Source organism: Nerophis lumbriciformis, linkage group LG14, assembly GCF_033978685.3.
Source record: "Nerophis lumbriciformis linkage group LG14, RoL_Nlum_v2.1, whole genome shotgun sequence".
Classification (NCBI taxonomy): domain Eukaryota; kingdom Metazoa; phylum Chordata; class Actinopteri; order Syngnathiformes; family Syngnathidae; genus Nerophis; species Nerophis lumbriciformis.
Window position 1 is genome coordinate 23,207,076 of NC_084561.2, and position 27,835 is coordinate 23,234,910.

The following is a 27,835-nucleotide window of genomic DNA, read 5'->3' on the forward strand; positions in this document are numbered from 1 at the left end:
GCAGAGGAAAGCTATTGTCTTAAGAGCACCTTCAGGCACTTCAGGTCAAGCAGGTCCAGTCCTTAAAAAGGTTAGCCCTATTTCAAATCTACCAAGTAAGACCACAGATTGTAGTTAGCAACACTCCGCTCTTCTCCCAAACCTCCGCCTCTGCCTTTTTGACATTCCTGGATGGATGCCTAATAGCCTCAATTACTACATTGACTGTGATGTCCAGTCAAAGCAAGTTCCTTGTAATCTTACATAGGTGGGGCAGCTCAGACAGAAATGGCTGCTCTAAAAAGAAGAAAACAAAGGGAAAAGGGGATGGTGGATAGGAACACAAACAAAGGGAGCTCCCTTTGATCTGCTACGCCATCATCTCATCACACTCCCATCCTCGTTTAACTAAAGAGCGCTGGCAGGACTGGAGTAGTAAAGCAGACCATCAATCGAGCAGATCCAATCTCCAGAATCCAGAGTTTAAACAAACACAGAGAACATGACTTATCGTCTTCCTCTCTATAACAATATATTTTAAAACCTCAAAAATAACAAAACCCTGAACATAAACTACTGCTGATGCACAATAATTCAGCGAGTGATATCGATGTACAGCTCCCAACTTTAAACAACATCCTGTCGAAAGTTGACTTTAATGAGGAAGGGTGCATATTAAAGCGTCATTACCTCAGGAGGAATGGGACTAACAAAAGATTGAACCGAAAATGAGGAGTTACAAATTGTCTGTCAGACCGATATAACACACTTTAAATAGTTCAACTGTACAGACGTGACCACGGGACATTCACAAACAATCCATGCAGGTTCATTCCTGCTGGTAGCGGAAAACCCCAGCATTGTTCAATCAACGCAGGCGTTATCACAGCTTGCGTCACGTCAGCATTTTGGAACTGTGATGAGGTGAGAGAAGAAAGGTAAAAAAATATAGTACATCTATTTGTGCCAGCATCGTTTGCGTTTCACTTTAGCATCACCGGTGCATTCAATAACTCTTGATTAAAGTTTATAACAAAGGTGTCACTAATTTATCTAATGATAATAATAATTGTAATAATGATGTATTATTTATTATGAGCTTTATTATCCACTAATAAAAATCATACAAGGACCGGCTAATCTCTACCTCACACCACGGCTCGGCTACCCAAAATGTTGAAAGAGCCATATTGGACCAAAAATACAACCAAAAAAAATCTGTCTGAAGCTGCAAAAATTAAAAGACCTATATAAGTGTTATAATGAAGGCATCACATGATAAGTGCCTACTATCAAAATGACTATGTGTCGCAGGCTGACGCAAATGTTCTTTGACAGAATTGTTAACATGTAACATTTATTCTACACATTTTTACAACATTGGAAAACAGTAAAACGGAGGTTTCTGTGAGGGTGAGATAACTCCTGAAAATTACTGTCTTAAAATGGCCAAAGGTATAGATGTGTGTGTCCAAGTTAATGGAAACGGCAGGCTGTCTTCTTCTAATAGATTTATAACAATCTTTGCAAGCTGGGTAACGTTAGCGGTAGTCTATAACAACATGGCACACCAACAACTACAGAAATGCAGCCAATATTACAAACAGATAATATGTCATGAGACATGCAAATATAAATTAAATACATAGAGGACATAAGTAAAGGAAATTAAATGAGCTCAATTATACCTACAAACAAGGCATAATGATGCAATTTGTACATACAGTTAGCGTAAATAGCATGTTAGCATCGATTAACTTGCAGTCATGCACTGACCAAATATGCCTGATTAGCATTCCAACAAGTCATTAACATCAACAAAGCTCACCTTTGTGCATGTACGCACAGCATAAAAAGTGTGGTGGACAAAATGAGTCAAAGAAGGAATGGCATAAAACACGTCTTTTTGTGGCAGCGCCAGAGAAACTAGTACATGTAAACAAACTATGGTGAGTTTAAGGACCGCCGAAATTAGTAGGAGAAAATGGCGTTTGCTAAATACTCTAATCAGTGAAGCATGTTTAATACAAACAATGGGATTTTGAACAATTAGGAGGGTTTTGTCATGTTTGTCCTCCTACAGAAACCTAATTTAAACAAAAGATATATTTTCCCCCCACCTTTTTCCATTTCCATATATTTTCGGAAAAAGCTCCAGGAAACCACTAAGGCGGCGCTAAAGAGCCGCATGTGGCTCTGGAGCCGCGGGTTGCCGAACCTGGTACTATGAAATAAAGGATAACTAGACAGATTTATAATCCTATTTAAGTAAAGAATGACAGGATGTATGATTAATAAAACTCACATTCTGGCTACTTTGTATTAAATTTGCCAGCACTATTTTATTAAAAAAATAAAAACATAACTTTTTTTTTAAAGGGTCAGATTATGATTTTTATTCTACAGGTAAAACACTTCCTTGTGATCTACATAACATGTAATGGTGGTTCTTTGGTCAAAATGTTGCATAGATTATGTTGTAATGACCATCTTCAAGCCGCTTTCTGACCGTCTCTTCAAGATGCGCCGTTTTGTGGGCGGTCTTATTTACATCATGTTGTACTTTTCAGTCTTTGGACAGATATAAGTTTGAACTGTGTGCTACTTTTTTTTACAAATGGCAACAACGGAGTCGGCATGTGCATGTACGAAACAGACTGCCCCACAACAAGAGGCAAGAGAAAAAGAAGGAGCTACTGACTCCAGCGTCGGACTGCAATGGTGCACTCGCGCAAAGCTCTTTGAGGTAAATCCGTACCATATATGGAGATATCGGCTGACGTCACAGGACAGAGCAAATTTCAATCGGCTCGTGTGGACGAAGTATGAAGGAAGGCAAGATTGTTTTAGAAATATCTCCACAATGACTTCACGGTGTGATTTCAAATTTTGCAAATCCCAAATACACCCAAGCAGGGGCCAATTGGTAAGAAAAGTTGGTTTTGCATAATAGGTCCCCTTTAAATAAAACACCAAATATTTTAGGGGGGTTTAAGGATATTTTAGAGAGCCTCTGGTTTGAAGGCTTGATGAAACTGAAACATACAAACCAGGGTTGTACGGTATACCGGTATTAGTATAGTACCGCGATACTAATGAATCATATTCTGTACTATACCGCCTCTAAAAAGTACCGGTCCCCCACACCCCCGCCTCCCTGGTTTACGAGCAGACGAGCGTGTTCAGCCGCGCACAATCACGGAGTACTTACAAGCAGACACAGGGTGTAGACAGAAAAGGGAGAACGGACACATTTTGACTTAAAAACTAACGATAAAGGTGAAGTTATAACACTGAAACACCCTCAAGAATAGGTGCTTAAGGACATGGCTAACTAGCTAGCGGCTAAAGTCCAGCCCCAGTCGGCAGTGTTTTAGCTACTTCTAAATCACTAATCCTCGTCTCCATGGCGACAAATAAAGTAAGTTTCTTAAAAGTATCATGGTGGTAGCGGGGGTGAATATTGTTGCCCGGAAGATTTAGGGCTGCAAGGGATTCTGGGTATTTGTTCTGTTGTGTTTATGTTGTGTTACGGTGTGGATGTTCTCCCAAAATGTGTTTTGTCATTCTTGTTTGGTGTGGGTTCACAGTGTGGCACATATTTGTAAAAGTGTTAAAGTTGTTTATTCGGCCACCCTCAGTGTGACCTGTATGGCTGTTGATCAACTATGTCTTGCAGTCACTTCTGTGTGTCTGCAGAAACTGCATACAATATGTGACTGTGCCCGCACGCTGTGTGCATGGAGAAAAAGCGGAGGCGACGACAGGTTGTAGAGGACGCTGAAGGCAGTGCCATCACGGCACACCCTCAATATTATTGTCCGGGTGAAAATCGGGAGAAATTCGGGAGAATGGTTGCCCGGGAGATTTTCGGGAGGGACACTGAAATTCGGGAGTCTCCCGGAAAAATCGGGAGGGTTGGCAAGTATGCCTTACAAGCTGATTCTGCATGCAAAAGCTGACATCTTCTTATATTGCAGTGGTTGTTTGAGCCCCAGGATGCAGAGCAAGGAAGGCAAAGAAGTCCATTCAATTGGAACACACAGGAAGTGCAAAACAAATGTAGCGCAGCATGGAAGACACTTGACAAAGCAAAATAATCCAGCACTGACAAAGAGCAACAGGTGAAACTAAAAAGGCCAGATCAGTGACGCCAAATAATCATTTGATTAAAGTACAGTGTTTATTTACTATATTCAAACAAAGTGTTACTGTTAAAAAACCTGTGTGTAATATTAAATATATACGTATTAAATAAAACCTTTACGGATTTCAGTGCCTCTCCCGTAAATTTCCCGGGGCAAACATTCTCCGAGGCAAACATTCTCCGATTTTCACCCGGACAACAATATTGATTGCACTGCCTTTAATGTCCTCTACAACATGTCGTCGCGTCCACTTTTACACCATGCTATCTGCGTGCCAGCCCGGTCAAATGTAGAATGCGGCCTCTGCTTACACACGTAAGTGACAGCAAGGCATACTTGGTCAATAGCCATACAGGTTACACTGAGGGTTGTGATATAAACAACTTTAACACTCTTACTAATATGCGCCACACTGTGAACCCACACCAAACAAGAATGGCAAACACATTTCGGGAGAACATCCGCACCGTAACACAACATTAACACAACAGAACAAATACCCAGAACCCCTTGCAGCATTAACTCTTCCGGGATGCTACAATATACACATCCCGCTACCACCAAACCCCGCCCCCCCCAACCCCGCCCACCTCAACTGACGCACGGAGAGGGCGGGGGGGTTTGGTGGTAGCGGGGTGTATAATGTAGCCCGGAAGAGTGAGGGATGCCTGGGATTCTGGGTATTTGTTCTGTTGTGTTTATGTTGTGTTACGGTGCGGATGTTCTCCCGAAATGTGTTTGTCATTCTTGTTTGGTGTGGGTTCACAGTGTGGCGCATATTAGTAAGAGTGTTAAAGTTGTTTAAACGGGCACCCTCAGTGTGACCTGTATTGCTGTTGAACAAGTATGCCTTGCAGTCACTTACGTGTGTCTGCAGAATGTGTGACTGGGCTAGCAAGCTGTTTGTACAGGATGTAGAGGGCGCTCAAGACAGTGCCATCATAGCACGCCCTTATTATTGTTGTTTGGGTGAAAATCAGCAGACATTCGAGAGAACAGTTGCTCTGAAATTCGGGAGTCTCCCGGAAAAATTGGGAGGGTTGGCAAGTGTGATGCTGTCATGCGGCATTCATATAAAACATTACATTTTTATATTAAGGTGCGGGCCGCGTGTCTGAGACCCCTGGTTTATACATAGCACAAAGCAAAAAAAAACTTTGCATGCAGTGTTATTTCATTTTAAATTTCAAAAGAGTTTTGTGGCTCCCATTGTTTTCTTTATTTTGTGTAACGGGTCAAAATGGCTCTTTGAGTGGTAAAGGTTGCCGGCCCCTGACTTACGCCTACTAGGCTATTGTATTTTAATGCTGGTCATTATGGTGGTATTTAGAGCCAAGTGTTTTCTGAAAAAAGTTGAAGAACCACTAGGCTATGTCGACTAATGCAGAGCAGAAAGTGAAAGTGCAGCAAAAGAGGGAATCTAACAGGAAGTAGAAACAAAATAAGACCACCCGGACAGGAAATGATACAAAATACAGGAAAAAAGCGAAAAAGGTCAAAACTGTCACATGGGGTCATTAAAAAACCTTTATTAAAGGGGAACATTATCACAATTTCAGAAGGGTTAAAACCATTAAAAATCAGTTCCCAGTGGCTTATTTTATTTTTCGAAGTTTTTTTCAAAATTTTACCCATCACGCAATATCCCTAAAAAAAGCTTCAAAGTGCCTGATTTTAACCATCGTTATATACACCCGTCCATTTTCCTGTGACGTCACACAGTGATGCCAATACAAACAAACATGGCGCATAGAACAGCAAGGTATAGCGACATTAGCTCGGATTCAGACTCGAATTTCAGCGGCTTAAGCGATTCAACAGATTACGAATGTATTGAAACGGATGGTTGTAGTGTGGAGGCAGGTAGCGAAAATGAAATTGAAGAAGAAACTGAAGCTATTGAGCCATATCGGTTTGAACCGTATGCAAGCGAAACCGACGAAAACGACACGACAGCCAGCGACACGGGAGAAAGCGAGGACGAATTCGGCGATCGCCTTCTAACCAACGATTGGTACGTGTTTGTTTGGCATTAAAGGAAACTAACAACTATGAACTAGGTTTACAGCATATGAAATACATTTGGCAACAACATGCACTTTGAGAGTGCAGACAGCCCATTTCAGGCGCGCTAAGAACATATATTTTTCCACGATTTCAGCACTCAGGTTAACCATACCTAAATAGACACAAAATACTGCATTACACAAGACTACCCGAATGTACTCGAATGATTGAAAAAAATAAATGTTTTTAAGCTAAATTACTGGTAAACACAGTTTATGTATAATAATTTACGTAAAACCGCGAGTAATGAATAAAGTTTTCATCAATTAATATATTCTGTAGACATGCCCTCATCCGCTCTGTTTTCCTGAAAGCTGACCTGTCCAGTTTTGGAGTTGATGTCAGCATCTGCTTTGAGTGTCGCAGGATATCCACACATTCTTGCCATCTCTGTCGTAGCATAGCTTTCGTCTGTAAAGTGTGCGGAACAAACGACTGACCATTTCGTCAGCTTTCCCCACAGCCTCGTATTTTGAACAAATTTCGTCCAATTTCTTGCCACTTTCGCATCTTTGGGCCACTGGTGCAACTTGAATCCGTCCCTGTTCGTGTTGTTACACCCTCCGACAACACACCGACGAAAGTGAGAAAATGGCGGATTGCTTCCCGATGTGACGTCACAAATGATAGAAAGGCGTTTAATTCGCCAAAATTCACCCATTTAGAGTTCGGAAATCGGTTAAAAAAATATATGGTCTTTTTTCTGCAACATCAAGGTATATATTGACGCTTACATAGGTCTGGTGATAATGTTCCCCTTTAAGTGTTTTACATGTGTTTTAAAAAGCTAGTTTTAACCAAATTAAGTCATTAATTTGTTTTTAGTGCATGTAAACATACAGAGTATGTTTTATGTGTGGCGTTAGGTTAAGGGTGGGGTGGGTAGCTCAGAAGTCTCATAATAATAATAAGTAATAATAAAGACCAAAATGGGGCTACAAACAAAGTCTAGTTCAACCAGTTGTTGCAAATAGGCAGCAGGATACAGATTTACTACAAAAAACTCAACATGAAGCTACAGTAACAGAAACCGATTATTCTTTAGGGCCACCGTATTCCAGAAGTGAGTGCCTAGCAGTACGTAAAAATGTCAAGCGCTCACCAACATGGCCGTGGTACAGAAGGCTGAAACACAAGCCTAAAACACCACTAAACAAGACAAGTTGAAGCTGGGCCAAGAAATGTCCGAAGACATATTTTGAGATATGGGAGTAACTCTTAATGGATGGATCATTCAGGAATGGGCACAAGGCACCACTTAGAGTCTGGTAGTGAAGGGTTACTTATATGGTATTGCTATTTTTGAGTTGAAGATGAGAAATAAACTCCCCAATTTAGTGCCAAGTTCTGGGAGATGCATTCATCAAGCAAAGACAGAAAGAAGGCTGCAGCTTTCAGGAAAGCAACAGTCCATCACGCGCATCCATCGACTTCATTACTTGGCAAGCGAGCATGAAGACCTGGCACCCTTCCTCACCTGACTTCCATCCTACTGAGACGTTGTGAGCTCTTCTCACTGACAATATTTACAGTGAGGGAGGACAACACCTAACGCGAAAATAAGTTACAATTGAGGCGGCAAATAAATCAAAAGACACCAAATACACACTTCAACATCTCCAAAACACTCTCGTTGACAAATTGTGAGCAAGTCTCTAGGATGTTAGGATTCAGTTTTAAGCTCCTTGCCAACTTTTATTTACTTATTTTCTAAAATCTTACTTAGAATACTCTTTTTATCAAATATTTAAGTTGGGATCTTCATGAGCCACTTTGTGATTGCATGTATTATTTTTTTTACAGGTTTAGGAACAGTATTAAGAACTGCAATTTATCATTTATTACAAAAATGCAGTTATTTTTTGTTATCTTTATTAGATATTTTAGCCACTTTCATCATATTTATTATTTACTTTGAAAAAAATTACTTTTTAGCTGAAAAGTAAATGTTCTCTTCTTTTCAATAAAGACATATGAAAATAAAACATTTTACAGCTGTATTATAATGTATGTTTAATATAGAGATGTCCGATAATATCGGGCTGCCGATATTATCGGCCGATAAATGCTTTAAAATGTAATATTGGAAATTATCGGTATCGGTTTCAAAAAGTAAAATTTATGACTATTTAAAACGCCGCTGTGTACAAGGACGTAGGGAGAAGTACAGAGCGCCAATAAACCTTAAAGGCACTGCCTTTGCGTGCCGGCCCAGTCACATAATACCTACGGCTTTTGACACACACAAGTGAATGCAAGCATACTTGGTCAACAGCCATACAGGTCACTCTGAGGGTGGCTGAATAAACAACTTTAACACTGTTACAAATATGCGCCACACTGTGAACCCACACCAAACAAGAATGACAAACACATTTCGGGAGAACATCCGCACCGTAACACAACATAAACACAACAGAACAAATACCCAGAAGCCCTTGCAGCACTAACTCTTCTGGGACGCTACAATATACACCTCCGCTAACCCCCTCTCCCCCACCTCAACCCCACCCACCTCAACCTCCTCATGGTCTCTCAGGGAGAACATGTCCCAAAATCTAAGCTGCTGTTTTGAGGCATGTTAAAAAAAATAATGCACTTTGTGACTTCAACAATAAATATGGCAGTGCCATGTTGGCATTTTTTTCCATAACTTGAGTTGATTTATTTTGGAAAACCTTGTTACATTGTTTAATGCATCCAGTGGGGCATCACAATAAAATTAGGCATAATAATGTGTTAATTCCATGACTGTATATATCGGTATTGGTTGATATCGGAATCTGTAATCAAGAGTTGGACAATATCGGAATATCGGATATCGGCAAAAAAGCCATTATCGGACATCTCTAGTTTAATACCATAGTGTAATTTTGCTGTTATTATTATACAGTGCTACCTCAGCTTGAGTGCTCCAACTTAAGAGTATTTTGAGATAAGAGCTGTCTCTCAGCTCATTATTATGCTTTAAGTTGTGTGCAAATGTTGGCGTTACAAGCATCCCGCCATTAGTTGGTGTAGCAAATGTCACAGTGAACCATGTAAAATCAGACCAAAAAATCCTATCTTACTCGCTAGCATTAGTTTATACAAAAAGATGGGCATGGTTTTGTTTTTCAGCCATGGTAAGAAAGAAAGTAAGTGTGAAAGACAGTGCTGAAAAGAAGAGGTGGAGGATATATAGTGAATTAAAGAATAAAATCATTTAAAAACATGACCGAGCGTTACACTAACTTGACGAAGAAATTTGAGCGAGTCACTGCTAGTCTGCACCATAATGAAGCAGAACGAGTTCAACGCCAGCCAAGATAATAATATCTAAACGGCGGACATTTATCCATGAAAATATGGAAAAGCTGCTGATAGTGTGTTTGATGGTGAAGCAGCTGGAAGGAGATATTGTAGAACTCCCCTCCACATTATTATTACATTCCTTCAAAAGACTATTGTAGTTGTTAGTAGTACATTCTATTGTATTGTTTTCAAACAAAACTGATTATCTAAAAGTTTTTTTTTTCTTTTTATAACAGATTTTAGATGTTAACATTTTGCTGCTTTGGGGGGCCAAGCACCAATTCAGTTGATTTTAATTCATTTCTATGAGAGACTTTGTTTTGCGATACAAGCGTTTTGAGTTAAGAGCTTACTCACAGAATCAATTGAACATGTACATTGAGGTACTAACTACTGTATATGCAGTGATGGGCAGAAACAAGCTACATGTCGCTAAGCTACATAACTTAACTACATTTTCCAGTAGCTTGGCGGTAGCTTAGCTACTTTTTTAAAGAGTAACATTTCCTGTTACTTATCTACTTTTAGACCCATGTAGCTTACATAAAAGCTACAAGCTACAAAGAGAGAAAACAGACTGTGAATCCAGGCCAAACAAATACGGAAAAAATACAATGACCTTGATAAATGAGAACATCCATACATATGGAGGAAATCCATGATGATTGGTTGGTGTTCATATGATGAGTCACAATTGGCTAAGGTTAGGGTGAAACATTACGGACTGGCCAATCAGACGCAAGATAGGGCGGGTCATCAGAATCAGAATAGTTTTTATTGCCATTGTTTGAGAACGAGTTCACAAACTAGGAATTTTTCTTGATGCAATCGTGCAACATAAAACATATAAATGAGCTGTAACTGAGCTATAAGATCTTGTTATTGTTCATGTGCCTGATGGCCAAAAACCTTAGTTTTTTGTTGTGTACTATATAAACCAAAAGCATAAATGCTCTCTTCACCTAAGATGTTGAACACAAATTTAGGAACACACATTAAGGTGAGTTGACTTCATAACCATTCCATGTTCTCAGCCCAGTAAGCAAAATCATAACAGAGACACACTCATGTCACATTACAACGAGGGAGTCAGAGACAGAGGGACGCTTCAAGCTGACGGCTCAAAAAAAAAGAAACATGCTTTTAAAACGGCAGAGGGATTCTCTGCCATAAGACGATGTCAAGGAAACCCACAATAACACGTGTCCTTGGCCATAATTCATATATCAGAGAAAACAAAGCCCAAAACCTTAGTTTTTTGTAGTGTACTACCGTATATAAACCAAACGCATAACTGCTCTCTTCATCTAAGACGTTGAACACAAATTTAGGAACACACATTAAGGTGAGTTGACTTCATGAAAAGTTTTACTGCACATAACTATTACCAACACAAGTCATTGTTTTTTTTGTCAAGATATACGTTTGTAGATAGATGCTGTTTTTTTTAATTGTAGGTAGAGAAAATGAATAACATTATAGGGGTGGGCCAAATAAATGGTCAACTAAATAAATACATACAGTGGGGTGCGGGGACCCCTAGATGTAGTCGTAGGGTGTCCTCAGCTAAATGACAGATAGTTAATAGTAATGGACCCTCATTGGGTCCATTTGCACACTCTCAGTTACATTAACATTGATATTATATATGTGGGCCCATAGATATAAATGCTGTTAAATGTAGCTTTGATGTAGCAAGCTACTTTTGCCACATAGCTTGTAGTGTAGCTTGCTACAATAAGGTTATCATTCCGACAGAATCTCATACCAGCCCTTGCCTACATTGACGATTGTGGGGGACCAATTGGGCATTATGTCCGATTTAGATTTTTTCAGCACCCCCCGCGACTCCAAAAGGGACAAGCGGTAGAAAATGGATGTATGGATGTTTTAAAAAAATGAATAATGAAAAATAATAATGAAATGGTGACCCACAAAGGGACAAGCATTAGAAAATGAATGGTTGGAGGGTTTTTGTGCATAAAAAATGTCTTAGCTAGTACTTAATGCACTGAGTGCAAACTAAGACAAAACGCATGCAACATCAAAACCCTCAAATCAAGACTCCAAACATCCCAGAACAAGCTAGTCAGGTTACTTCTAGACCTCCACTCCAGATCACACCTCACTCCTACCCACTTCTCCAAAGTGGGCTGGCTCAGGGTGGAGGACAGAGTAAAACAACTTGCACTGAGCCTCGTCTATAAAATCCGCTACACCTCCCTGATACTGAAGAACATGTCAAACTACTTCCATAATGTAAATGACCGCCATAACCACAACACTAGGGGGAGCTCCACTAACCACGTTAAACCCAGATTCCGATCTAACAAAGGTCTTAACTCATTCTCCTTCTATGCCACATCAATATGGAATGCACTCCCAACAGGTGTAAAAGAAAGTGCATCTCTATCCTCCTTCAAAACCGCACTAAAAGAACACCTCCAGGCAGCTACAACCCTAGCCTAACCCCCTCCCCCCACCACATCCCACCTCCCCGGATTGTAAATAATCAAATGTATATACTTGTTCTTATGCTTTCTGAGCTCACTATGTTCACCGCTCGCTGTACATATCCAACGAAGTCAGACCTACACTGTTACAATGTCCATTTCTCAGATGATATAATTGTTGATGACTGAAGTGCTGATAGCAACCCAACCCAACCTAAACCCCCCGCATCCCTCGCCCGGATTGTAAATAATGTAAATAATTCAATGTATATACTCTGATGATTAACTTGTGTGATGACTGTATTATGCTGATAGTATATATTTGTACCATTAATTGATTTACGTGGATTCCCGACTTAAACAAGTTTAAAAACTTATTCGGGTGTTACCATTTAGTGGTCAATTGTACGGAATATGTACTGTACTGTGCAATCTACTAATAAAAGTTTCAATCAATCAATCAATCAATCAAAATCAACACCCATCAACCCCTGCCTTCCCCAGCCCCACACTCTCAAGTGGGCTCTGACACACACACGTCGGCACACGCACAAACACACACACACACACACACACACACACACACACACACACAGACACACACACACACAAGTGTCTGCAAAAAAAGTCACACAAACACATAGCTTCTCACAGTAAAGTAGTATTTACAAGGACGTTCATTTGTTTGTAGAGACGTCAGAAAAGCTGCAAAAACACGCACAAACACGCGTGTACGCACACGCACACACACGCACACACACAAACACACGCACACACATCAAACCACTTGGGAGCACACTGACCCTTTCTTTCTTTTCGTATACCTGACTTATGAGGTAAAACCATTCACTGTTCCAAATGATTCTCGTGTCAAAAAGATACATTTCCTTACTTTGCAATGGCGAGGTCACTGCGATACACAATTTATTCTGCTGGAAACTCTCTCATAACTATTCTTTGTTCTCAACCCAATCTGCTTGAGACACACTTTTATCATGTTTTCATATCTTATGGCACATATTTCAATCTCTTCAGAGATATAGATTTATTAGACTGTGTAATACTACATACGAGAGGCTTTGTGTGGCCCTAAACAAGATTTTGTTTGTAGCCCCATTTTGGTCGTTAATATTATTTATCCAATAATATTATTAGAGTCCTTCTTTCCAACGTGACAACCCGGAATCGCAGTGGACGGCGCACTCCATGGTCAGTAAGTGCACAATATTTACATGTTTATGTCTTAGTTTCAGGAATAAGGTGTTCCATTAAGTATTTAAACCAGCGGTGGCCTTTTTAAGTGCTAAAAGGCTCCCCAAAATATACTTAAAACTTCTAGATTAGTTAGAGATGAGGGTTTTTTTAAACTTTTTTTTTACAAAATGAATAAAAAGTGATTTTTAATAATCATACAACCTGTAATTTTTTACTGAAATATGATTATAAAAAAAGTTAAGTTTTCTTTCACTTAATAGAGTAAGGTAGAGAATTAGCTGATTTATGTAGGATCCTTGTCAGTGGATCATAATAATCATACATCATTATTATATTAGTATTAGTCCATATACTGGGGGTTGGTCGCCCCTGTTTTTTTATCGAGTGATGACTTTGTTTTGAACTATAATCCTGCCATCAAACCGCCGCCATGGTATATAGTCAAACCTCACTTTACAAACCCCTTATAAAACCAACTTTTTTTACAAATCATAGACACATATAATCACCCCCCCCCCCCCCCCCGCTACCCCTAGCTCCCCCCCCCCCCCCACCTCAACCCCGCCCCCCCTAACCCCGCCCATCTCAACCTCCTAATGCTCTCTCAGAGAGAGCATGTCCCAAATTCCAAGCTGCTGTTTTGAGGCATGTTAAAAAAAATAACGCACTTTGTGACTTAAATAATAAATATGGCAGTGCCATGTTGGCATTTTTTTCCATAACTTGAGTTGATTTATTTTGGAAAACCTTGTTGCATTGTTTAATGCATCCAGCGGGGCATCACAACAAAATTAGGCATAATAATGTGTTAATTCCACGACTGTATATACATCGGTATCGGTTGATATCGGTATCGGTAATTAAGAGTTGGACAATATCGGAGTATCGGATATCGGCAAAAAAGCCATTATCGGACATCTCTAGTCACCACTTACAAGGCCTTCACAAAAAAATTGAAAATGTGGCTTATCAACGCCTACATCTGCCAGCACTAAAAGATGAGCCTGTTTTGATGCTAAAATAAATGTTATGTTGTGATGTTGCATTTTATTTTTTATCATATTGTGTATGTATTGTGTGCTTTTATTCTTTTTCTCTGTCTTTCTTTTCTTTTTCTTTCAAAATTGTAATTTGAATGCCTTTTTTACATCATGGCTAGGGGACTACAGATGAAAACTAGCCTTTCTTCGGTTTTCCGGTATGCCATAACTATATATGAGAATTGTATTTATTGGAGAAGTTTGCAGTTTTTTATGTTTCCTTTAAAAAGAATAATTAAAGCTGTTTACACAATAGCCATACCCAAAATGAACTAAACCATGACTTCAAATCCAAAGTACAACCAACCCGGGACTATGTTACACCCTTGCTAAATACACAAGCATGTGCCTCAGTAAAATGACCTGTGAAGTATCTTTTGCTTTCTTTCTCTGCAGGACGGAAAAGGTCAAGGCGAGCGGAGGATGGGATGGGGTGGTGGGGGTGGGGGGGCTCTTCCTGGCTCTACCCAATATCCAGGCATCCTCATGACACTTGCTTCACACACACACACTAAAGGCAAATACACAACACAGGGTGACACAGACACACAAACACACTCTTTTTTTCCATGTCAGAGTTGCGGCCTCTGATTTAAGGGGAGCCAAATTCAACAAGAGGAACTGTTTCATCACACCCGGTCTGCAGAGGAAAGGGCCTCTAAATCTAACTGACAACATTTTTTTTTTAATTATAAAAAAAAAAAAGAAAAGCTAAGTCAAAGAAGGACTACAAAAACACTGCGGAAAAACATTTGGGGAAATGTTCTTCTGCTCTGGCTTGCATTTTGCCTCCATTTCCCTGAAGGTTTTTGAGAAGACATTTTCACATGACCGTAAAAGAAATGGATGTCTTATGGAGGACCAACAGAACAACCGTGCAATTGCTGAATGATTAGACTCCTCCTGGGTAACAGTTGTTTGGAATTAGGCTCATTTCACTACTGCTGCCTTCTTTTATTATCTTCTAATGGGCCGACTTTTATTTCTGTCTTTCGCCAAGAGGCAAGAACTAATGAATCCATCATTTGTTGCGTTTGTGTACACTGTGCATAGTTTCTCCCTGATGCAAATGATTATTGCATGCGCACACAGCTGACTGATAAAATAAATGATTGAGGAATTGCGTTTAAAAAGAATGCGGAAATATAGCCGAGGAAAACAAACATCTGGAATGGGAATCCGTCTTTTTACTGCACTCCACTACAAAGTCCCAGCTCTTTTTGGAGGCCTCGGTCTCTGTTAAAAGCATCAACCAGCGTTGACAGCACACAATTGAATTATATTCCACCAAACACTAAAGTTTATTCCAGCTGAATCTATTTAAATAATCACTTGATTTATTGCTAAGAATTTGGTCAACTTATTGAATTAATCACATCTTGAAGCAATTGTGGCAAAATAGAGTGCAGTACTTGGGCGCAACCAGTAGAGGTGCTGTCGAGTCAGTCTCAACTAGATGGTGTTACAGCAGGGGTGTCAAAGGTAAGGCCTGCGGGCCAGATCAGGCCCGCGAATAGGTTTTATCCGGCCCGCGGGATGAGTTTGCTAAGTATAAAAATGAGCGGAAATTTTGGAATGAAAGAAACTGCTGTTCTAAATGTGTCCACTAGATGTCCTAATAGCAATTCTTTGTATCTATGTAGATTATGCTACATATGTAAAAAACTAAATAAACCACATGATAGTTAGTAAATCAGTTGAGGAAAAGGAGCAAACTACATAAATAACATCCTGTAATTTGATTTTGATATTATTTTTTTATCTTGATAGATTGAAAATTAACACCAATGAGTTGACTGATGAACATTATCACATATATTATTCAGAATGTATAAATAACGACAAATAAAGGTAGAGTACTATTAACCGCAACATGAAAGTGTAATGATTTGTACATTTTCAGAATGTGCTTGTTCTATTTTTAAACAAAGAAAACAATCTGAAGCGGTCATTATTTTTAAGTTATCGTGCCGTGATTTTACCAGTATATGGGTACCCGTATGAAGGCATATATGTTAAATTTTCTTGCATTAAGACTCATTTTAGGGATAATAAATGGAGTTTTTAACCAATACAGTGGAACCCTGGTTTACAAACACCTCTATTTATGACCTTTTCGGTCCACGAACCTTTAGATTGAGCCAAAAATCAAATCAAATCAAACTTCATATATAAAGTGCTTTTGATACATAAAAGAAATGCAAAGCAAAATGTATTACAGACTTAAAAACTAAAACCCGATGACCCAGATCCCCCATTATCGCACACAGGCACGCACACACACAAATGCCAAACACACAAATGCACATACACTTACACACCCATAATAATGTGACCCATTACCTCCCTGCTTGGTACTCAGCATCAAGGGTTGGAATTGGGGGTTAAATCACCAAAATGATTCCCGGGCTGCTGCTCACTGCTCCCCTCACCTCCCATGGGGTGAGGGTGATGGGTCAAATGCAGAGGATAATCTCACCACACCTAGTGTTTGTGTGACGATCATTGGCACTTTAACTTTTAACTTTAAATATGCTACTATATGAACAAATGATGGCATGGCTGAGTACAGAGGAGACATGTGAGTAAACACTATCACAGGAGCCATCTGCACCAGTAGGTCATCAAACCATGGCCACCAGGATGCTGATACAAGGCGCCCCCACAGGACAGCTGATAATCCCTGATGCAGATGGCCCCCTTTGAGGAACGCTGGAAAGTAAAAATAATAAAACCTGTAAAATAGTCAGAAACATGAGTAGAAATAAAAGGGAAAACACAAGTATGACATATGAAAATAAAAAAATAAATATACAGTAAATATATATATTACATAAATAGAACAAAATCTTGCAAAACTAATAAGATAAAAAGTAAAGTACGAATGACTTCAATAAAATTAGGCAAAAGGTATCAAAAAGGTGGGTAAGCCGGCTCTTAAAATAATGAACGTGGCTCTGTGTGCACATACATATACTGTACATTATAGTGTCTTCAATGTAGGCTTTTTTTATATAAAATATGGGACTTTTGTCGCGGCTACAACCAATTATTCATGTTTACATTGTTTCTTATGGGGTACTTTGCTTCACTATACAAAATTTTCGGTTTGCAGACCATGTTCAAGAACCAATTAAGTTTGTCATCCACTGTATCTTTATATATATATTCAGTAAGATGACACAATGAACTTATTCTGGACACGTACAGACACCGTTCACAAATGCTCTTAACGTGCGGCGGTAATTATGTCGGAACATAAATGAATGTTTAAAATGGACCAACACTTTTCAAATGTAAAACATACGCGAAGAATGTCTGCAACTTGTGGATGGCAATAAGAAAGCCGTTGGTAGTGTTTCTTTCTCTAATTACAAAACCCAAAACCAGTGAAGTTGGCACGTTGTATAAATCGTAAATAAAAACAGAATACAATGATTCGCAAATCCTTTTCAACTTATATTCAATTGAATATATGCCAAGATAAGGTATTTAACGTTCGAACTGGAAAAATGTGTTATTTTTTGCATATATTAGTTCATTTGGAATTTGATGCCTGCAACATGTTTCAAAAAAGCGGGCATAAGCGGCAAAAAAGACTGAGAAAGTTGAGGAATGCTCATAAAACACTTATTTGGAACATCCCACAGGTGAACAGGCTAATTGGGAACAGGTGGGTGCCATGACTGGGTATAAAAGCAGCTTCCATGAAATGCTCAGTCATTCACAAACAAGGATGGGGCGAGGATCACCACTTTGTCAACAAATGCCTGAGCAAATTGTTTGAGAACAACATTTCTCAACCGGCTATTGCAAGGAATTCAGGGATTTCACCATCTACGGTCCGTAATATCATCAAAGGGTTCAGAGAATCTGGAGAAATCACTGCACAGCCGAAAACCAACATTGGATGCCAGTGACCTTCGATCCCTCAGGTGGTATTGCATCAAAAAGAGACATCAGTGTGTAAAGGATATCACCACATGGGCTCAGGAACACTTCAGAAAACCACTGTCAGTATCTACAGTTTGTCGCTACATCTGTAAGTGCAAGTTAAAACTCTACTATGCAAAGCCAAAGCCATTTATCAACAACACCCAGAAACGCCGCTGGCTTCGCTGGGCCTGAGCTCATCGAAGATGGACTGATACAAAGTGGAGAATTGTTCTGTGGTCTGACGAGTCCACATTTCGAATTGTTTTTGGAAACTGTGGACGTCGTGTCCTCCGGACAACCATCCGGATTGTTATAGGCGCAACGTTGAAAAGCCAGCATCTGTGATGGTAAGGGGGTGTATTAGTGCCCAAGACATGGGTAACTTACACATATGTGAAGGCACCATTAATGCTGAAAGGTACATACAGGTTTTGGAGCAACATATGTTGCCATCCAAGCAACGTTATCATGGACTCCCCTGCTTATTTCAGCAAGACAATGCCAAGCCAAGTGTTACAACAGCATGTCTTCATAGTAAGAGTGCGGGTACTAGACTGGCCTGCCTGTAGTCCAGACCTGTCTCCCATTGAAAATGTGTGGCGCAATATGAAGCCTAAAATACCACAACGGGGACCCCGGACTGTTGAACAACTTAAGCTGTACATCAAGCAAGAATGGGAAAGAATTCCACCTGAAAAGCTTCAAAAATTGGTCTCCTCAGTTCCCAAAAGGAAGGGTGATGTAACACAGTGGTAAAAATGCCCCTGTGCCAACTTTTTTGCAATGTGTTGATGCCATTAAATTCTAAGTTAATGATTATTTGCAAAAAAAAAGTTTCTCAGTTCGAACAATAAATATCTTGACTTTGCAGTGTATTCAATTGAATATAGGTTTATATGAATATAAGGATTTGCAAATCATTGTATTCTGTTTTTATTTACAAATTACACAACATGCCAACTTAACTGGTTTTGGGTTTTGTGTATATAATTATTACTAGTATTAGTTAGAATCAATACAAACAGTACAGTAATTTGACATTAACCTCTGCGTATGTGTTTTACTGCCATCTCGTTTCTACATGGTATAAAACAAGTACTGTACAACATCAATACAGTATTTGTTTTCCTTTTTTTGTTGAAATTCTGGTTTTTTTTAGGTTAAGGTTACAAGGAACACTTAAAACATTGATAACAAATTCATAAAATCACAAGTAGATTAAAAAAGTAAGCCACTAAACATTGCAGCTTTCTGAAAAAGATGCCACAAATTCAGAGTTTAAGGACCTAAAAAAACATTTTCAAAAAGCCTGGAGGGACTCATTGTAGTGGCGCTGTTTTGCCAGTTTACTGCGGTAAGACTTGTACGACACATAAAATTAACATTTAAAGGGCATTGGCATTTTTGGGGACGGAATTTTGCCTATCGTTCACAATATTTACGAAAGACATGATGATGGATGTTATTTTTGTTTAATGCATTCTAAATATTAAATCAATATGATCAAAAGTTTGCTTACAACGGAGAATATGGGAGTCACTATTATGCCTATAAAGCCCTTAAAAAAACATCCAAACACCTCCATTATGGTTTTATATACATCATGTAAGTATATATGCAATGTAGTAACAGGCACATTTATCATAAAACATTTTTAATATTTACATATTTTGATCATTTTAAGCATCCGGGTGCATTAATTTCAGAAACGCATCACCGTGTTTCCTTTTTTTTCCCCTTAATCACTGATTATTACCCACTGCAGACTTTGTGAGAGCCAACAAACATAATAAGACATATCTTACTGTACATGGTCTGCTGTCATTAGGATGCCGACTGCTAGGATGTTTATATATTCCCATTTTGATGAAGAATGACTCATAATCCTGACAAAGAGAAGGGGGTGGAACTAAGCATCTTTTCGTGTCGTTCTCGCCATTTCCAGGTCAAATATTACTATGAAAGTGTACCAAAATACATCCTATCCAGTTGAGAGGCATTATTTATGATCTAGAATAAAGTTTGACGAGCAAAGAAACAAGGAAGCAGCTCATCGGTCGATCATGTCAACATTGGCACTCAAACTCGTGATCGCTATAAATAATTTGTCTGCGTTTGCGCTTGTAATAACAATATCACTAATACGGTAATTGGTTATTATTCAAGTCATGAAATGTAAATTGAGTATTGTTGGCGGTTTTGGGTGGTTATTTAATAGATTTTATGGGCAGAAAAGAGGACCTCCCAATGGCTTTATTTACGTTTATTTACGAGTTAAAATGCATGAAAAAAAACTAAATTCGTCATCATGTCTTTCAAATTGATTGTGAACGATAGGCAACATTTTTTTAAAAGTGCAGTTCCCCTTTAACAAGTTGGTCCTCTTTTCTGAAATCATATCTAACTTGGTTTGGGCTAATACGCAGATTTTGAGGAAAATATTAAATTAAATTTCAAGTAAAAATGTTTGGAACAAAATTCACTCATTGTATTTAATTAAAACATAAGCATTATATTTATGTAACTATTAATAGAGATAATTAGACTTAGACTTCCTTTCATTGTCATTCAAATTTGATTCTATATATAATATTGAGTGAACTCTAATTAATTAAAACATAAGTATTACATTTTTTGAACTCTTAATAGAAATAATATTGAGTGAATTGTAATTAATGTTATTGTTGTTATGTTAGGCACATTTTAAATGAATGGAATTGCACATCTAAAAGTGCTGCTATGTTTGTATAAGTACACTGATTTGGACTCAGTGACAGTTCTATTGTGGTCACTTCAAAGTACTAAAGGTTTGTTAATAAACATTTTATTTAAATATTTGTTGAGTTCTTTACTTTCTGGGCCGTAGCCAAGTTATTCAAAGAAAGAAGAATGTTTACATTTGATTCATTGTATTGATTGAATTCATATAAATATGCAGATATGTTGTGCATGCTTTAATTGGATGACATGGCTCAGTGGGTGGAGTGCCAGACTTGCAACCTGACAGTTGCTGGTTTGATCCCAGTCTGACGAGCTAATTGCGCTATTTAAATACATACCATCCGTCCATCCATTTCCTACCACTTATTCCCTTCGGGGTCGCGGGGGGCGCATATCATTTTTTGTAATTATTTAGTTACTGTTTTTCTATTCAAATCTACTCATAGTTACTCATGTATGAGTAACTATTAGGGGTCTTAAATAATACATTTCCACTCAATACCAACCATTGTGAAATGTAATTACCATATTTTTCGGAGTATAAGTCGCACCGGAGTATAAGTCGCACCTGCCGAAAATGCATAATAAAGAAGGAAAAAAACATATAAGTCGCACTGGAGCGCGGCCAAACTATGAAAAAAACTGCGACTTATAGTCCGAAAAATACGGTTATAACATTACTTGTAATCTGTTGCCTCAATTTTATTGAGTTGATATTGTGTATCTTTTCTTAGAGTATAATGGCAAACATTCCATTTAACTCGCAATGGCGCACAGCTTTAGGGCTGTTTTATCAGGCAGTACTGGGTTCAAGTCCCAGTCAGTAATTAGTCAAGTTGATTTAAAAAAGCTAAATTTGTTATTTTGCTGCAGATAAACTTCTGCTTTGGTCGGCCATGTGAAGACAGTTTTTGGACAGATTTTGCCGACCAAAATAATCAAAGGCTCAATCATCAGTTGGCACTAAAAAGTTATCCTGAATGATTGTCGGAGCCAAGACTTACTACAGCAAATTGGCAAAACAGCAGCACTGCAATCAGTCCTTCGCTGGCTTTTTTTGTGATTTAAATTGCGGAAGCTTTTTCAGAAAGTTGTGGCAAAAGCTGCGATGTTTTGAGGCTAATTTTTTCAAAAACATTAAATGAACTTGTGTTTTTCTGAACTTGTCAACAATGTTTTAAGTGTTCCATGTAACCTTAACCACAAAAAGCTTAGGATTTCAACAAAAAATGGAAAACAAATATTGTAGTTATGTTTTACTTGTTTTATACCAGACTTAAAAGTAGACTTGATGGCAGTAAAAGCACACAAGCTCATTGTCAAATTGCTGTACTGTTTTAATTAAATACAACTAATAATATTAATAATTATTTATAACTATAGAGAGAAACACCACCAAAGGCTTCCTTATTGTCCACTGATGCTAACAGCTACGCTAACTGCTATGTCAGCTTTAAACAACACCAAGCCGTTAGCGCTGAGTAAAGTTTAAGAAGTGTAGATGGTGTACTACTGACTGTTTTGATCAAACAGTTAGATAATAAGGAACTAGTCTACTAGTTTAAATATGGTGTTGATATTGTTAAATTGTTGATAGCAATATAAACCATTGAAAATCTGACATTTATGTGATCGGTATTGGTATCTGCCGATCTCACTCAGAGATCATCGGTATCTGAATCAGCAGCCTTAAACCCTGATTGGAACATCTCTAGATTTTAAGCAAAAAGCTGTCAGCTCAGTTGCCAGAATGTTTCCGTTAAAATGACAGTGGTGTGGTTTTTCAATTTACAGTAATGCACTGTAAAAACGACGACAGTAGACTTAAGGTAAAAAAAAAAAAAGACAGTTCAGTCGCCAAAATTTTACCGCAAAAATAACAATGGTACCAATTTTCCATTGAGTAATGTTCTGTAAAAACAAAGAGCATATATTTTACAGTAAAAAAACAAACTTGCAGCTCTGTCGCCAGAAATTAACTTTTAAAAATAACAGTGGTATGTTTTTCTCCTTACAGTAATGTACCGTAAAAAGCAACGTCCGAAGATTTTACAGAAAAAAAAACCTGGCAGCTCAGTCGCCAGAATTTTCCCGTAAAAATAACAGGGGTACCGCTTTTCCATCTACAGTAATGTACTGTAAAAACGATTGTAAATTTCAGTAAACTCAATAGAATTGTGTCCATAAAAATAAAAACGGTACTGTTTTACCATTTACAGTAATGCGCTGTAAAAAAAAAAAAACAATCGTAGATTTTACAGTAAAAAGTAGACTGGCAGCTTTGTCGTCAGAATTTTGCTGGAAAAAATAACAGCTGTACGTTTTTTTCCATTTACAGTAATGCACTGTAAAACCAAGGAATAGAGATTGTAGAGAAAAAAATTTGTCAGCTCAGTCGCCAGAATTTTACTGTAAAATTAACAATGGTACCGTTTTTCCATTTACAGTAATACACTAAAAACAACAACCATAGATTTTACAGTAAAAAAAAAACTGCCAGCTAAATTTTACCATAAAAATAACATTCGTACTGTTTTTCCATTTACAGTAATGCACTGTGAAAACAACAGTTGTAGATTTAAGGTAATAAACTGGCAGCTCAGTCGCCAGAATTTATCTTCAAAATAACAGTGCTACGTTTTTTTTTGTTTTTATACAGTGTTGCACTGTAAAAACAACAACCATAGATTTTGCAGTAAAAGACTGGCAGATGAGTCACCAGAATTGTATCGTAGAAAAAGCAGTGGTATGTATATTCTATTTACAGTAATGCACTGTGAAAACGACCGTAGATTTTACAGTAATAAGCTGGCAGCTCAGTTCCCAGAATTTAACTTTTAAAAATAACAATGTTTCACTTTTTCTTTTAACAGCAATGCACTGTAAAAATAACAATTGTAGATTTTACGGTAAAAAACAACAACTGGCAGCTCGGTCGCCCGAATTTTCTGTAAAAATAAAAGTGGTACGGTTTTTTCATTTACAGTAATGCACTGTACAAACAAAGACCATAGATTTTAGAGTAAAACAAATGTAGGGTCAATCGCCAGAATTTTACTAAAAAAATAACAATGGTACCGTACTTCAATTTACAGTAATACACTGTGAAAAGAATGACCATAGATTTTATGGTAAAAAACCTGCAGCTCAGTCGCCAGAATTTTACGGTAACATAAAATTGGTACCGTTTTTACTAGAGTATATGTGTAAAAACCACCGTTGGTTTTACGGGAAAATTCTGGCTTTTTTTGGTAAAATTTACTGTCGTTATTTTTACAGTTCATTACTATAAAAGGCAAAAGTGTATTGTTGTTATTTTTAGGGTAAAATTGTGGCGATTGAGCAGCCTTTTTTTTTTTATCGTAAATGGTTGTGGATTTTACAGTGCAATACTGTAAATTGAAAAAAAAATACAGTAAAATTCTGCTGAGCCTCCAGTTTCTTACTGTTAAATCTACAGATTGTTGTATGTGTATTTTAATCACATGACAAAATTGTGCACAATATACTATGTTGTCGGTTTAAGTCATACCAAAGACTATAAAAAAATGGGACCCATTACCCCTCTGCTTGGCACTCGGCATCAAGGGTTGGAATTGGGGGTTAAATCACCAAAATGATTCCCGAGTGCGGCCACCGCCGCTGCTCACTGCTCCCCTCAATTCCCAGGGGGTGGAACAAGGAGATGGGTCAAATGCAGAGGGTGATTCCACCACACCTAGTGTGTGTGCGACTATCAGTGGTACTTTAACTTTAACTTTAACAGAGTACATATTGTAGACAATAGCTGCATGCTCACAATGCAGGATGGGTTATGATAATAATGATAATGATGATAATCCCCAAGCACGGCATGCACTGTAGATCCGAATGCTCAAAATAATTAATTAGAATAAGTAGTGTAAACTTAAAAAGTTGTTTTAAGTTGTACTTACTCAAAAATGTTGAGTGTGAGTAACATTTTCATTCCTTTTACGTTTATTAAACGTGTTATTTTTAATTAATATTAACTTGTTTGCAGGTTATGTAACTGCTATTTAAAATAATTAACTCAGTTACTTAAAACTCAGTGGATTAAACATAATTGTGTTTTACTTTGAAAGAACAAATCAATAAATCAAATCAAGAATAAATTAAGAATACATGTATAATTGCATTATAGATGTGTATTGTTATTATACTCTGTGTGTGCATGGCAAAGATGAAGCAGGCGGAATGCTAATGATAGTGAAGGACAGGATGAACATCTGCACGCATACAAGCTCCTCTGGAGGTGTGATGCCGATACTGCCCTTCAATGGGCGGATTGTGAGCAAACTATCACATTTCTCACCTTCTAACCCAGGGGTGTCAAACGTACGGCCCGTGAGGGCCGGATAAGGCACGCGAACAGGTTTTATCCGGCCCGCGGGGTGAGTTAGCGAAGTATAAAAATGAACCTGAAATTTTAAAATGAAAGAAACTGCTGTTCTAAATGTGTCCACTAGATGTCACAATAGCAATTATTTGTATCTTTGTAGATGATGCTACATATGCACAGAATAAACCACATGATGTTAGTGCACCAGGAAAATGATCAAACTGCATACTTTTTTTTTTCGGACTATAGGTCGCAGTTTGTATCATAGGAGCGACCTATGTGTGAAATTATTAACACATTACCGTAAAATATCAAATAACATTATTTATCTCATTCACGTAAGAGACTAGACGTATAAGATTTCATGGGATTTAGCGATTCGGAGTGACAGATTGTTTGGTAAACGTATAGCATGTTCTATGTCAGTGGTTCTCAAATGAGGGTACGCGAACCCCTGGGGGTACTTGAAGGTATGCCAAGGGGTACGTGAGATTTTGTTTTTAATATTCTAAAAATAGCAACAATTCAAAAATCCTTTATAAATAAGAATAAAAAACTATCTTTTTTTCCAAATAGTTCAAGAAAGACCACTACAAATGAGCAATATTTTGCACTGTTATACAATTTAATAAATCAGAAACTGATGACATAATGCTGTAGTTTACTTCTTTATCTCTTATTTTCAACCAAAAATGCTTTGCTCTGATTAGGGGGTACTTGAATTTAAAAAAAATTCACAGGGGGTACATCACTGAAAAATGGTTGAGAACCACTGTTCTATGTGTTATAGTTATTTGAATGACTCTTACCATAATATGTTACGTTAACATACCAGGCACCTTCTCAGTTGGTTATTTATGCCTCATATAACGTACACTTATTCAGCCTGTTGTTCACTATTCTTTATTTATTTTAAATCGCCTTTCAAATGTATATTCTTGGTGTTGGGTTTTATCAAATAAATTTCCCCAAAAAATGCGACTTATACTCCAGTGCGACTTATATATGTTTTTGGCCTTCTTTATTATGCATTTTCGGCCGGTGCCACTTATACTCCGGAGCGACTTATACTCCGAAAAATACGGTAAATAACAACATCCTGTAATTTCATTTTGATATCATTTTTTTTATCTTGATAGATTGAAAATCAACACCGATTTATTCGGAAAATATAAATAACGACAAATAAAATATATATACTATTAACCGCAACAGGTAAGTGTAAAACAAAAAAACAAAAAACAACATTATGATTTTTACATTTTCAGAATGTGCTTGTTCTATTTTTAAACAAAGAAAACAATCTGAAGTTGTCTTTATTTTTAAGTTATCTTGCCGTGATTTTACCAGTCCGGCCCACTTGGGAGTAGATTTTTCTCCATGTGGCCCCCGATCTAAAATGAGTTTGACACCCCTGGTCTAACCAAACAATGCAGACACTTTGGCTGACGTTACCTGGGTCGTGGAAGGGGACCAAGGCGAAGTTGTAGAGGGGTCTATTCGGCCGACTCAAGGATGTCTCCAGAATCTTGGACGCCCCCTCTATGACTTGGACCAGGTCGTCGTACATGGAGCCGGTCACGTCAAACACGAAGGCGAGGGTGGATGCGCCCTCCGGGGGGTTCTCATCAGCCGGAGGGTCATGGCCGCGTGACAGCGCCACTGAGAGGGCGAAGAGGATCCACCCGACTCGGGTTGTCATTTCAGTATCTTCTTGCAAGAGTTTTAAGGGTTTTGTATTAAGCCCGAAAAAGAACCAAAACAGATCAGGCGCATCGATGCAGCTCGGTGCGCCTCTTCGGGTGTTATTTTCACGCAGGGACCCTTCCTCGCGAGTTGGGTCCTTTTTTCTGTCTTGGGGCTCCTGGCAGCTCCTCTGGTGTGAGTGAAGTGTGCGTGGTCCTTGTTCAGCTCCCACTCAGACTCAGACCACCTCTCAGCTGTGCGAGGAGAGCCTCCAAAACGCACATGAGGGCTTAACGGGTCGATACCAATGTCGATGGTATCGATAACAGCGCGAGGCGATCGATATATTTCAGTGCTCTAACACGTTTATTTTATCTTCCGGGTGTTGTTGTTGTGGTGTTCGAATATATTGTATGAATACTGTTGACAAACTCAGGTAACGAGTCATTGGACACGTGAGGGTTTTTCTCTCACAGTTGACTTTATTTTGTAATATAAAAAGATAATATTATTATAATGTTGTTGATTTTGCTACAATGTAACCCCGAAAAAGACAAGCAGTAGGAAATGGATGGATGGATGTCTCATTCCATTTGAGAAAGTAGACCGTTGGTTTGTCTAGCTTTACTTTGTGCTGTCTGTATTTCCGGTGTTGTGCTCTTATTTGGTTAATCCGTTTCCTTTTTTGCGTGGTTTTGACTTTCTTTACGTCTTTCTAGCGAGGCTTTCTTGGTTACAGCTGGTCTTACACGTTTATTCTATCCTATAGGATTGTTATAATGTTGTTGATTTTGCTACAATGTCTCATTCCATTTGAGAAAGTTAACTGTTGGTTTGTCTTTCCTTCGCGCTGTCTGTGTTTCCGGTGTTGCGCTCTTATTTTGTACACCCGATTCTTTTTTGTGTGGTTTTGACTCTTCTTTACGTCTTTCTAAG

At 38.3% G+C, this 27,835-nt stretch overlaps 1 protein-coding gene across 2 annotated transcripts in view; it reads right to left on the minus strand.

Moving 5' to 3' along the window:
• hmcn1 (hemicentin 1) overlaps positions 1-27,147 on the minus strand; it is a 282,829-nt gene extending 255,682 nt beyond the window's left edge. For both annotated transcript variants that reach the window (XM_061975788.2, XM_061975787.2), the window contains exon 1: positions 26,669-27,147. In XM_061975788.2, the coding sequence (XP_061831772.2) occupies positions 26,669-26,915 (247 nt within the window). In that variant the 5' untranslated portion in view covers positions 26,916-27,147. The remainder of the gene's footprint in view (positions 1-26,668) is intronic.
• Positions 27,148-27,835: the final 688 nt, after the last annotated feature.